The sequence below is a fragment of the Saccopteryx bilineata genome, chromosome 1, assembly GCF_036850765.1.
Source record: "Saccopteryx bilineata isolate mSacBil1 chromosome 1, mSacBil1_pri_phased_curated, whole genome shotgun sequence".
Lineage (NCBI taxonomy): Eukaryota > Metazoa > Chordata > Mammalia > Chiroptera > Emballonuridae > Saccopteryx > Saccopteryx bilineata.
The window spans coordinates 277,632,875-277,645,796 of NC_089490.1; the positions used below are offsets into that span (position 1 = coordinate 277,632,875).

At 39.7% G+C, this 12,922-nt stretch overlaps 1 protein-coding gene across 1 annotated transcript in view; it reads right to left on the reverse strand.

The window, feature by feature from the left end:
- The window catches only part of SEMA5A (semaphorin 5A), a 496,448-nt gene that overhangs the window by 121,249 nt on the left and 362,277 nt on the right, over positions 1-12,922 (reverse strand). The window contains exon 11 of the mRNA XM_066243560.1: positions 12,241-12,445. Coding sequence (XP_066099657.1) covers positions 12,241-12,445 — 205 coding nt within the window. The remainder of the gene's footprint in view (positions 1-12,240; positions 12,446-12,922) is intronic.

The following is a 12,922-nucleotide window of genomic DNA, read 5'->3' on the forward strand; positions in this document are numbered from 1 at the left end:
TCCACAGCTGATGGCGGTCTGCCTCAAGTACTACTATGCAGGCTGACCAGCAGAGTTCAACATGGTCTGTCCTAGAGTCCTCTGCATAACCCGAATAATAATGGTTAGGTTGACAGCTCATTTTCTTTCTAAGGAAAATGAATTAAGAAATATACAAAGGGGCGACTATTAATGGGACAGTAGAAAGAGGTATCCTTACACTATTCCCATTACTTAAAGTAACCTGAGGAAGTCTTCCTCACCACCAAAAGAACCTACCTGAAATTAAAAATTGTGACCAGGTAAGGACTGTAGTCAAGATCTCATGCATCGGATGGCGACTGATGTGATGAGAATGTCCCAAAACAACAAAAGAAACCACAACAGACTTAGCAGAGCAGGAGCCACAGTGACTTGAAGTTGAGTCCTCTGAATAACAATATGTAAACCTATTTGAACAAATACATGCCATTTGGAAACTAAAAGACCAGGGCACATACACGCTGCTAATATCTCCTTGGAACCTGGCTTCTCCACAGAACTGAGTTCAAGATGCAGGTTACAGAAAATGGAGACAGAGAACATGAACAACAAGATAACTTATCCTAAGGCTCATAAGATGCTCTTCTAATTTATAGTTGTAAGATGAAATGGTGGTAAGCAGTGATAGCTGACCCCACTCCAACTTGCCAGAGATTCTCATATGGAATATAGGGGACTGTTCCTGACACCTTTTGCCTTAATATTTGGAAGACTTAAATCGGGGGGAAGGATGCTACCAGTGTTTGAACTTAGAGAGTAAAATGCTGTGATTTTTTTTTCTGTTTTTTTTTTTCATGATGATCATGTAATCAACTAAGTAGTAAAAGAAAATTACTTTTATAGTAACACAAATTCTGTCACTATAAGACCATTAATTTTCGTAGTAATGAATGTGAAATTACAAGTTTCAGTTTATCTGATTTACCCTCATGTAAACTCAAATTGACTGTGTGATCTCTGGGGTACTTATGGATACCAGAGCCTGAAACTCAGATTATATTCAGAAACCTAATACATCCCAAATGCTGGGTGATTCAATAGGACATGCAACCCTATGTGCTCTTGTCCTTTGTTCCATGCTTAATTTTAAAGTTCTAATAGACTACTTTGTCTGAGTTCATATTAAAATTAAAATAAAAATCTACACAGGCCTAGTAACTTGTGAGACAGAGGAGGTCCTTCAAGATCACCTGGCAGAAGACAGAGGTCTGCCTCTCCTAGAGGCATTTGCTGACTGAAGAGGGAACACAATGGAGCAGGAAGAATGAAGATAAGTCCCAGGGGCCTCTCAGGACCCAGCTTCACATGGGAATGCTCTTGGTGTTCACTGTAGTTATGAATAAAGATGAAAAAGTGAGTCATTAATGAAGAGAAAGTCGAGGTGCCAATTTTAGAAAATGGTTCATGAGAGAAATACAAGTACATCTCCTCTCTTGATTTTTTTTTTTTGGCATAAAAAATGATCATCAGACTGTATTAGCACAGGTAACACTTTCAGTTATATTCAATACAACTGATCTTACCACAATACCCTTTGAGTAAGATATATATAGATAAAATCTAAGACGTATGAGTATTTTGTATGAGAATGACTAGTTATTAACAAGAATTAGCAATAATTATAAAATGTTTTTAATTATTTGCCACAGCCACTGAAAGGATGAGAATCAACACTTTCTGACCTACAAATAAAAATCTTTTTTAATAACATGATAGATTTATCATCAAATTACCAGACAAGTGGGTCTTCTCATAACTGAGTTATCCATGATAAAAATATCTACTAAAACTTCTTAAGCATGTTCCTCAGTTATGTGCTACCATAACAATGCTCCCCATCAGACTTGCCTCAAGTAATTTTCATAGAGGAAGTGGTGTGACTGCCCCTCTGCAGAAGTGGAGATTCGGACGTCACAAAATAAAAAAATACCTGGGGCACTGTGTAGACTGTTCGATAATCGCTTCGGAGTTATGACATCATCATTTCAAAGAGAAACAATAATATACAAACCAGGTTTTTGTATAAGCAGAAGGACAGCAGGTCAAAAGGAGACTATTGTGACTAAACTCCAATAACTGCCACGGTATCTAAAGGAGTCATATCGGAAATGGGCACCAGGCAAGGTTTATATGAAAAAATGAGGCAAAGAGAAATGGTTTGTGTTTCTTTTGACCGGGGACCATGCTGCTTTAATACCTGGGACAACTTTCAATGAACACTGATCACATGAGGCGGGAAAGAGAAAGTAGAAAGATTTACATGGTTCTAAAACAAACAAACAAACAAACAAAAAAGACAGGGAGAGGAAAAGCAGAACAAGAAAACCCTAAAATCAGCTATTCCAATAAAAAAAGAGAAGAAAATTGCATCACATTTAGAGTAAGCTGATATATTTACTAATTCATACCATATAACTGCATAATATAATTTTGCGGTTGGGGAAATGGGAACAAGCTACTTAAGTTCAGAAAACACAGTTAAAACAAAATGCATTAAAACCCAAGAATTTATATTCCTGTCTTTAGTGAAACAAAACAATTAGTTACATTTATGCCATTTTAAGTGGTTTGGCAGATATTACATTGTTTTCAACAGTAAAGTTTTCATTCTAATTGGGTCTGACATAAACTAGTACTAAACGACTAATTTTGTTTATTGAGTTCAGGACACTGAGAAATGTCAGGGGAACAGCAGAAAGCCAGGCTGCTCTTTAAATTTGGCTGCAAGACCAGATGCAAAGTGGAAAAGTATACCAAGCTAAACGAGCGGTGTTCAGCTGCTGGAGTAGAATCCCACATTCTGGAAGGCTTAGAGAAACAGGAATTTGTTGCTCACAGTTCTGGATACCAGAAGTCTGAAATCAAGGTGGCAGGGCCATGCTCCCGTAAGACTCTGGGTAAAACTTCTTTGTCTCTTCTAACTACTGACAATGGCTGTCCAATGTCTGCCTGTTGTCACGTCATTCTCTCTGTGTGTCTCTCTCCTCTTCCTATAAGAACACTAGTCATATTAGATTAAGGGTCCACTAAGTTTTAATCTTAACTAATTGCACCTGCAAAGACCCTTTTTCCAATTATCACCTTTTAATACTGGCAGATTGGGACTACTTATCTTTTGGTGTGTATGTGTGGAGGGGGATACAATTTAATCACAATTTAATTCATAACATCAGGTAACAGATTTTACTACATTAGAATTATTCATTGAAATCATATTATCATTAAATTCAAAACTCATTAAATATTACCAAGTAAGCATTCAAACTACATAATGTTCCCTATCAGCCTATAGGAATATCTTACAGGACAGGCATACACAAGCCCGAATTAGGTCTGCATTTCCAATTTCCATTGAGAAGGAAAGAATTTGGAGTGACCATAAACAACTTTTCCAGTATAGTGTTTTCACAATGTAATTAATGCCTGCTTGAGACACTTAGGTGGTTGCAAATTGATTATAAATCCTGAGGGAGATCATTGTTAGCAATAGCAACAGTAAATGTATTTCTTAAATTTTGGTGCACTAATGGATTCCTTAGGGTTTCCCAAGTCTTATGTACTTAGTCCAAGGGAGTGTTGAGGTCTGTCCCTCACTCAGCAGTCTCTTTCTCTTTTTAGAAAGGGAACAGACTCTTATCAATGTCTCTTAGTTTCACTTTTATGTCCCACCTACGTATGGAATAATGCAGTTCCTGTTTTTTTCTGATATTGATAAGAGTGTGGTGGTTACGGGGGGAAGGGGTAAAGGAAGAGGGAAAGGGGGAGGGGGAGGGGCACAAAGAAAACTAGATAGAAGGTGACAGAGGACAATCTGACTTTGGGTGATGGGTATGCAACATAATTGAAAGACAAGATAACCTAGACTTGTTGATCTTTGAATATATGTAACCTGATTTATTGATGTCGCCCCATTAAAAAAATAAAATTTAAAAAAAAAGAAAGGGAGCAGAAAGGCCAGAGGAGAGTTAGGTGCTGGAAGAATTTATACACCGAGAAATAAGAAAGTTAGGAATGGGATTTCACTCTTTGTTGAGCAAGTTGCTGATTATTGCTACTACAGAAGAAAGTTTTAGACTACATATGATTGTTTATTTATTTGTTTTTGTTACCTGCTCATGTTAGAAGAATAACTCACTTCTGGATTTTAATCAAGAAGAATGTTGTGGTCTGTATTAAAAATATATTTGGAAGAGAAGAATGGGAGGGTAGGCTAGAGCCATTGGTTCTATGTATTTTCTCCACGGTTCTCCTGACAAGGCAAAGTGGAAGACAACAGGCAGGAGTGCTGGGCTCCCATCTGCATCAATGAGGCACCTCCTTTCTCTTCCCTCGGGTTACACAGACCCTGACCCCTTGTGACCCTCAGAAGCTCACCTATTTTGGGATCCTTTCTCTTGCTCCACCAGACTTCCTTCTCAGTGAGATTCCCATCAGTAATTGTAAATTTTATAAAAGCAGTTCCATGGGGCCTAATCTCTACTGAAAATGTTCAAGATAAAACATTGTAAAAAGCTAAAGTCCTTAATGTGAATTCGTCTTTACCTTGTACCTCTTGAAAATCATTAAGCACAACAGATCTCAGAAATGAGTTCTTAACATGAAAGTCTTTGCCTCCCTCATTCCTTCTTCCTGCTTTGTCCCCCAGCCCCTGCTAACATTTAATATAACTTTATTTTACTGTTTGTTTGTATCTCTATAAAATAAGTTTCTTAGGGGTAGGTAGTCCGTTGTGTTCACTGCTGAATCCTTTTCTGGGAACGTGACAGCAGAACTTGAGTTCCTCCTTCATTAGCATTGCTCAACTGCCCAAACCCAAAACAATCAGAAGTCATTCTCAATCTGACCCAATAGCTCAGCTCCACACCTCCACAACACTTATGGAACATGCCATCTTCTCCACGAAAATGCCCAAAAAAGCACTTCTCAAATTTGTTTCATTATCACTTTGGCAAGGAGAATTTTCACATTTTATTTTCTAGACTTGTTCTACCACTTATGAACTTTTAAGACTAAAGGTTATATATTTGTCTGTGTAGAGCATATATATCTATATTTTATACACAGCAAGACTTTCTGTCCCTCAAAAACTATAATAATTTTTGTTTTGCCCAGTTGAGCATGTGTGCTTAAGTCTACAACACTGCCTGTCTGCCAGCCAAGCCCACCACATACATCTCCTCCTGGACTTCGTTTATTACTGAAATAACCTTGACCACAGACAGACTAGACATCAATACATAATTACAATGCAATGACATGTCAGTATACTGCCTATCTATTTTTATAAATGGAGAATTTTGCAGCAAACTCACACTAAGGCTGTAGAAAGAAATTTTATCCCAATTTTACTGTTTCCATCCTTGTGCTAGCCTTAAATTCATTCTCCAGAAATAATGGACAGTAATCTTTATAAACATTTATCATTTCAAGTTATTTCCTTGATTTACAAAATGTTCAGTTTTATTATTTTACTTGATTGAATTCTGAGTGTCTTTTATTTTTTTGTATTTTTCTGAAGTGAGAAGTGGGGAGGCAGAGAGACAGACTCCTGCATGTGCCTGACCAGATCCACCCAGCAAGTCCACTAGGGGGTGATGCTCTGCCCATCTGGGGCATTGCTAAGTTGCAACTGGAGCTATTCTAGTGCCTGAGGTGAGGCCATGGAGTGAGCTATCCTCAGTGCCTGGACCAACTTGCTCCAATGGAGCCTTGGCTGTGGGAAGGGAAGAGAGAAATAGAGAAAAAGGAGAGGGGGAGGGGTAGAGAAGCAGATGAGTGCTTCTCCTGTGTGCCCTGGCTGGGAATTGAACCCAGGACTTCCACACGCCAGGCCAGTGCTCTACCACTGAGGCAATTGGCCAGGGCAAAATCTGAGTTTCTTAACATGGACAATATCATCCATCCCTACCATGGATTGTAGCCATACAACTCAAGAGGAGTGAGTCATTCTCCCTTGCTGTGACTGCCTAGGAAGCAGAGCAGGAAGCAAGGTTTAAGAGCTAATGCATTTTAGGGGCACAATCCCAGGGCTGTGTGAGGGAGAAAGAAAGAGAGTGGGAAAGATGGCCAGTAATGCCATGTGTGGTGTCACAATGGGGCCACTCCTTTACACAGAACTGCAAATGGACATCTGCTTGGTTACATGAAAAAGCTTGCCTTGAATAGCCCACTGTGGAAGGGGGTGGGGAGAAGACAGTTTATTAGTCAGTTTCTTTCCATACTCTGCTGCTCACTGGTTGAAGCTCACCTGGCGGGGAATGAATACTCCCTGCAGCCTGGGTTGCATTTCCCAGTCCCTTTAATATCTGCTTGAGAAGCCAGATCTCATGCCAGTGGTGTCATTTCTTACCCAAGTGCAGACTGACCACCAACTGGTTGGCATCAGTTGGAGAACCTCACAGTCCTGCTGAGGAATCTATCAGTCTCAGTGGCAGATGAGACAAAGCAAATGGCTGAGGGTCCAGGGGAACATAAGGCTAACAAAGTCTGAGGAGGTGCTTAAGACATGCCCAACTCACAGTCCTTTTCTATGTGTCTAAACACACTGTTCCACCAACTCTTCAAGCCCTTACCTACCATCATGTTCTTGAGGCACCTTATTTTTCTTTATCTGAAATTAAAATGAATTCTCAGCTCCTACCATCCTGTTTCTATAACTTTTTTCTGGGGCTCTTGTTCTGAATTTCTTCTTTGGTTAGAAATAAAAGTTTTCTATTTTTAAAGTAGGAATCACAGATGCTATATGCCTAAATTTTTCATATGCCTTTATTTTTGAAGGAACAATGAGCCTAGAATAAAACTCTTGAGTCATACTTCCTTTCCTCCAATACATATACTGTATGTAAAGTAAATGTGTATGTATATATATGTATATATATGCATATATATGTATATATACTGCTCACAAACATTAGGGGACATTTCAAAATGAATATGAAGCAATAAAATATCCTCTAATTATTGTGAGCAGTGTGTGTGTGTGTGTGTAATTTTTTCTTGGAATCTGGTATTGAGTAGTCAACTTTTTTCTCCCTTTATCAAAGCTTCTCCATCATTTGTTTGGCTAAATCTAGCCAGTGATTAGGCTTGTTTTGTGTTGGTAAAAGAGATCCCTGGTATTCTATTGTCTGATGTTTTCATTTTGAGGAATATCTGCCTGTTCTCTTTATTTCTGGTTGAGTCTAATATTCTTCACATTTTTTCTCAGAATATTTTGGACTATGTTTCACAGATTTATGCAGGTAGATAGTATTCAAGGACCACCCAAATTTTTTCCATTTGTTGGTATTTTTTCTCCTGAATGCTTAAATAATTCCTTGTATCCTGAATGCCTAAATAATTCTTTCTTTAGCTTTAGAATTTAAAACCTTAACCTGGCTACATCTAGTGCTCATTTATTCTGAATCAATATTGTTCAAACGTGATGTGCATGTTTATAGAATCACTACTTTATTTCAGGGAAATCATTCCCTGTACTTGTGTCTGTCTCTGCCCAGACTACTAACTTCTATTGTAGATAATATATGACTGTGTTTTTTAGCCTGATATATTTTAACCATTCTGCATTAGCTTGCTGCACCTTAAAGCATCTGCTATCAAATCAAGTCACAGCTCTCTTGCCAACTAGTTAGCAAATCATATCAGCAACTACTGAAATAAAGAGTAAACATGTCTATTAGGCTCGTGTCAATAATAGATTTTTATATCTGCATCACAATGTCAGCATCTAACTAAACAGAGCAGCAAGGTGCATCTATTAGAGAGAATTTCTAGATCAAGAATATCATTATTTCATCTAGAATAGCACTACCTGAATATGATCCAGTAATGTCCAGGGTGATGTTCACCTGGGAACCTCTAGAAATAGCAACTCTCTGCACTGAACTAAATCTTACAGAATTGGGCTCAGGAACTGGTATTTCTACATGCTCTCAAGGTGAGTTTTGTTCATGCTCAAGTTTAACAAACACTGGTCTAAAACAGTACTCTAGAAATAATAAGGGTTTGAATTAGTGGACTAAATAGTTATATAGAAAAATAAAATTAGCAAAGCTGATGAAAGGCTCAAAATACAGGATGTGGTGCCTGAACAAGAACAAAAGAGGACATCGGGGAAGTATCAGTGTTGTGCCAAAAAGATACAAAGTCAATTACAGACACACTGGGATGGAAGCAAAGCGAGAAAAAAAAATAATATATTTCATCCTAGAAGAAACTCTTAAACCTAATGGTATTTCCAGGGAGGCAGGACAGAATTAGAACCACCTCAGTCATGGGCAGAGCCAGAGGAGCAGCCATGGCAGAGGCAGGCTGAATGTATGGAGCCAGCGAAGGGACAGCACGGACAGGAAGAAGCCGAGAGAGGCGGTGTTCAAACAGAGCAAGTGAAGACAAGACTCCCAGAATACATGAATGGTCAACACAACTGTACGTAGAGAGGATCTGAGCAGCTATTTGGATATAAGACTGAGTCACTGAGAGGACCTCAGTCATATTTATTCTAAAGGAGTTATCATTTGCCATTTTGCCTCCTGGCCTGAAAAGTCCTTCAAAGAAATAACTTATAAAATATCAGCACAGATAATGGCACAATGTGCTTAATCTTGGCTGGGTTTTCCACCAGAGAAACTGGAATAGCAAAAAGACAGCCCTAGAATGTGTGTGAGAAAGACTGCTGGACTCCGTAGGGTGGTGACCAGCAGGGAAACCCATTCGAGCTGTGGGTTTTATTTTAGATAATACTGACAAATGAAATAAACCAACTTTCACATGTCCATTGGCAGGTTTTCTCCAATCTGAGTTTAGTCAAGTGAAATCAAGATGGGAGAAAATAAATTTATTTCCAAATCTGGATTCCCAATCCCAAGATAACAAACTGATTTATTATTAAGTTGGGAAGGACTATAATTTGACATTCATTGTTGTCAATGTCATACGTATGGTCTATCAGCTGAATATTTACCAATTCCTGGATAAGGCATACCACCTGCAATTGGACTGTTGGAGTCCCAGCCCTGTGAGCTCAGTATCAGCTTCAATATCAAAGGAGATGATTACACAGTAGTCCTCTAAGTTCATGATAGGTTCTTGAAAACTGAGACTACAAGTGAAATGACATGACGAAACCAATTTTACCCTAGAATAACTGATACAAACAAGAGTGAACTTCCTATGGCATATGTCTGGTCACAAAAACATCACTAAATTCTAAATAAAGACCCAAACAGTTCTAATATTACACATTAAAATAAATGTGAGCTATCCGTACATTCAAGATAGAGTAGTAAAAACAAATCAGATAACTCATCTCTAACCTGCTGATGATTCTAGTTCCGGGTCACATGTGGCTGAAGACTCTCCTGGTAGCTCAAGGGTGAGGGAGGGACAGGACCTGGACAGGACACGGCTCCATCCAGGGCCAGTCATCTACATGCACACTCGCTCAGACTGGGACAACTGAGAAAAGCCAGTTCCCCACCTGCCCACGTTTTTGGGATGCAGCAGAATACCAGAGCAGCTAGAGAAGACCCATGCAGGCCTGGGGGAAACATGCCAACTCCGCACGGGCAGGGGCCCTGGCTGGGAATTGATTTTTTTTTTCTCATCAACATTATAATGAAACAAAGTTGAACCAGATGACATTATTCCAGGACCTGTTGTACCTGGTGTGCTCTGATTTAACTTTACTGAGGCAAGATATAAATAAAAGGCCATGGAAACATCAGCCTTTTAAATTTTAAAACTCAAAATCTCCAGTCTTTTGTGATTTCCTACTTGGCAGGAGTTGTGCAGCTCTTATAGCAGGTTTTGTTAAAGCAGATGGGGATTTTTAGGTAATCTTTGAAATAATCTATTTTTATATTTCAAAACCTTGGAAATAAAGAAGAAATTTGTATGTTAAATAATTAAAATGATTATCCTGTAAAATTCAATTTTATTACAAATGAAATTTGCTAGAGACGAAGTCTCCTAAATGTACTAATCAGTGCCATCAGATATAAGGGAGAAGATCCAGAGCCCAGCTAAGGCATGGCGCTGGTCATTTATAGAGGTCCTGAAGTTAGAATCACCGAGCGTATCTAAACAAATGTAAACACCAGCTGCGTATTTGGCTACCAGTAGATCTCCTTGTGCGTCTGCCCTGAGTTGCTGCATGTGGTTTGGAGCAGGGCTCCCTTTAGGACCCCACGTAACCGTGGCATTTTTGTTTTCCTCCTGGAAGAGACCTGTACCCACTGCAAACACCTCTTCCCTTTGAGTTTAACTAACTGCAGAAATAGTCTACGTATAAAAACTTCCCCCATAGCCCAACCTGTAACTTGCATCAGCAATATCTTTATGTAACTGCCAAGGTTCAATCTGTAAATAGGCAGTGGAATAAAACAACAAAAAATAAGGACTGTAGAACCAAAAAGTGAACCTCTGTGAGATATATTTGCTGAATGGCAGATAGCGTATCATTACAGAATCACAACTATAAACCTGGAGACAGGATCAGACCACCTGGAATACCGGCAGCCCTAGCTAATTCCCCGGCTAATGTGTCATAGGGAGAGGTCATCACAGACTTGGGCAAGTGATTTTCTTGAAGGCTGTACTGTTTAAAAAGCCCGGGAGTTGACATTAATTTTACCTCAGATCTATAATTTATCTACGTTGGTTCATTTTGATTTGATTTAGATTCTGTTCAAACATATAATTTGGAATAAAAGTCCTCCCTCTGGGCATGTTTGAAGCAGTAGCAGAGCAAGCTACTCATGACTATAGACTAAATATGTGTACCTTACAAAATTTATATTGAAGCCCTCATCTTCAAAGTAATGTTATTTGGATGTGGGGCTTTGGGGAGGTAATTAGGTCATGAGGGTGGATGAACAAGATTATAATAAAGGACATGAGAGAGATAATCTTTGTCGTCACCAAGTACAAAAATAGCAAGAAGATGGCCATGTCTACACCAGGACGAGGGTTCTTACCAGGAAAAAAAATTGGCTGGCACCTTAATCTTGGACTTCTAACCCTCGGAACTCTGAGAAATAGATTTCTGTTGTTTAAGCCACCAGTCTATGGTATGGCCAGACTGAACTGAAAACTATCAGAACTAAAGCAGAAGTAGAGTGCCGTTGGAAATCATCAGAAGCTCACAGCAGAAACAAACATTATCTTCTTATGGTTCGGGTTGAGGCCTCTGGCTGCTCTGCACTGACCTACCCAGGGATGCTCAGGACCCGCCCGTCTCCCGTTTGCCACCCCTCTTCTAGGTATTGATGGAAAACTCAATGGCCTCCTGGAATATTAGACTCTATTCCCCATAGCAAGAATCAGAATATTGAAGAAAAAGCCTAGAAAAACTGTTGGAAATGTTCAGTTCATTAATTCTACAATAAACCATGTGCCAAGCATCTGGGGGCCAATAAGGATAAAACTTGCAGAAAGAGATATATTTCTTTCATACACTCTATTGAGCAAGGCAGATGTGGCCATGGGATGGTAACTCTGTTTTCTCTTAAATCAACAAACTCTCAAAACCTCAGGCCTTAAAACCATATCCATCCTCTAGCAGTCTTCACCGAGCAGCTGCTGGAAGCCTCACTCATAGCTGCTGTTTTCACCTGACTTCCTCCATGCTCCTTCCCTTTCCTCCCCCATCTGTCCTCAGATTTACCTGCAGAGACACCAGCGGCCTCATTTGGTGACTTGATGCTCACATTCATGCACTGGCCACACAGTGATGCTGCCCACAGCTGGCCACTCCTGCATCTGGCACCTGTAATGTAAGGCCAGCTCTTCCTCCTCAGTCAGCTCTCACTTTAAATGTCACCTCCTGGGAGAAGACAACCCCCCACTGGACAACTAAAGGAGGCTTCTGGATCTCACTACCACATCGCTATATTCATGTCCACTGCATAAACTTGTCACCTCTCGCACGTTTTCCTAAGTAGTTGGCTTGTTGTCTGTTGTGCCCGAGAGGATAGAAGCCTCTAGGATAACAGTGCACTCAGCAATGTCCTCTAACACATTCCATTGTCTTAAATTATCCAAATTAAAACTTGTCAAGAAAAGACTTATTTTATGGGAAGTTAGGAACAATAGTTAAGAAATCAGACATTGTTTTTCTAATCAAAATTATGACTAATGTATAGAAAAAAAGAGAGAAAAACTAAGATTTCTCAAAAGAAGTATAAAGGAAGAGGAAGAAAGATGAGGGAGAGATCCTACCTGTAGCCAAGTAGATGGTGTGGATGAGTGCGTCCCTGCCCTGCACCAGGTCGACGGCCACGTGGGAGAAGCGGCTGTTGTCCTCCATGAAGGAGGGCACTGTGGTCACCGGCTGCACCACCTCATGCATCAGTATGAACTTCTGAGCATCCTGTAGGTTCCTTTCTGTCAGGTTCACGTACATGCCCTGGTCCACCGTGCCACACTGCAAGGAAAAACAGGCCATTGCTTGAACCAGCCACCTGGACACCCACTGGTCCTGGTCACCCAGCTGGAGGCTGACTTGGAAAATGAATAACTGAACTGTGCAAACATGTTCTTCATTGTCTCTAATGTCCCTGCCCTTAGCATCTCTCTTATTTTAGATTTAAATTTATATTTGAGGAGACTCTCAACTTCATCATAAATGGATGATCAGAAGTTAAAAAGAGTAAATGAAATGGAATCCATTGCTAACTTTAACTTGGATAGCACATGCATGAACATTCCACATCAACTGCTGAGTCACCTGGGAGCTGTCTAAATGCAGACTCTTACATCTGCCTGACAAATCAGATACCAAATTGAAAATGCAGCAATTGAATACATCATCCAGATTTATTAGTTTTTTTATTGGAGCAGCGGGTCATAAGCAAGATACAGCATCCACGGAGATAGAATGAGGCCATTTTAACCTGAACAT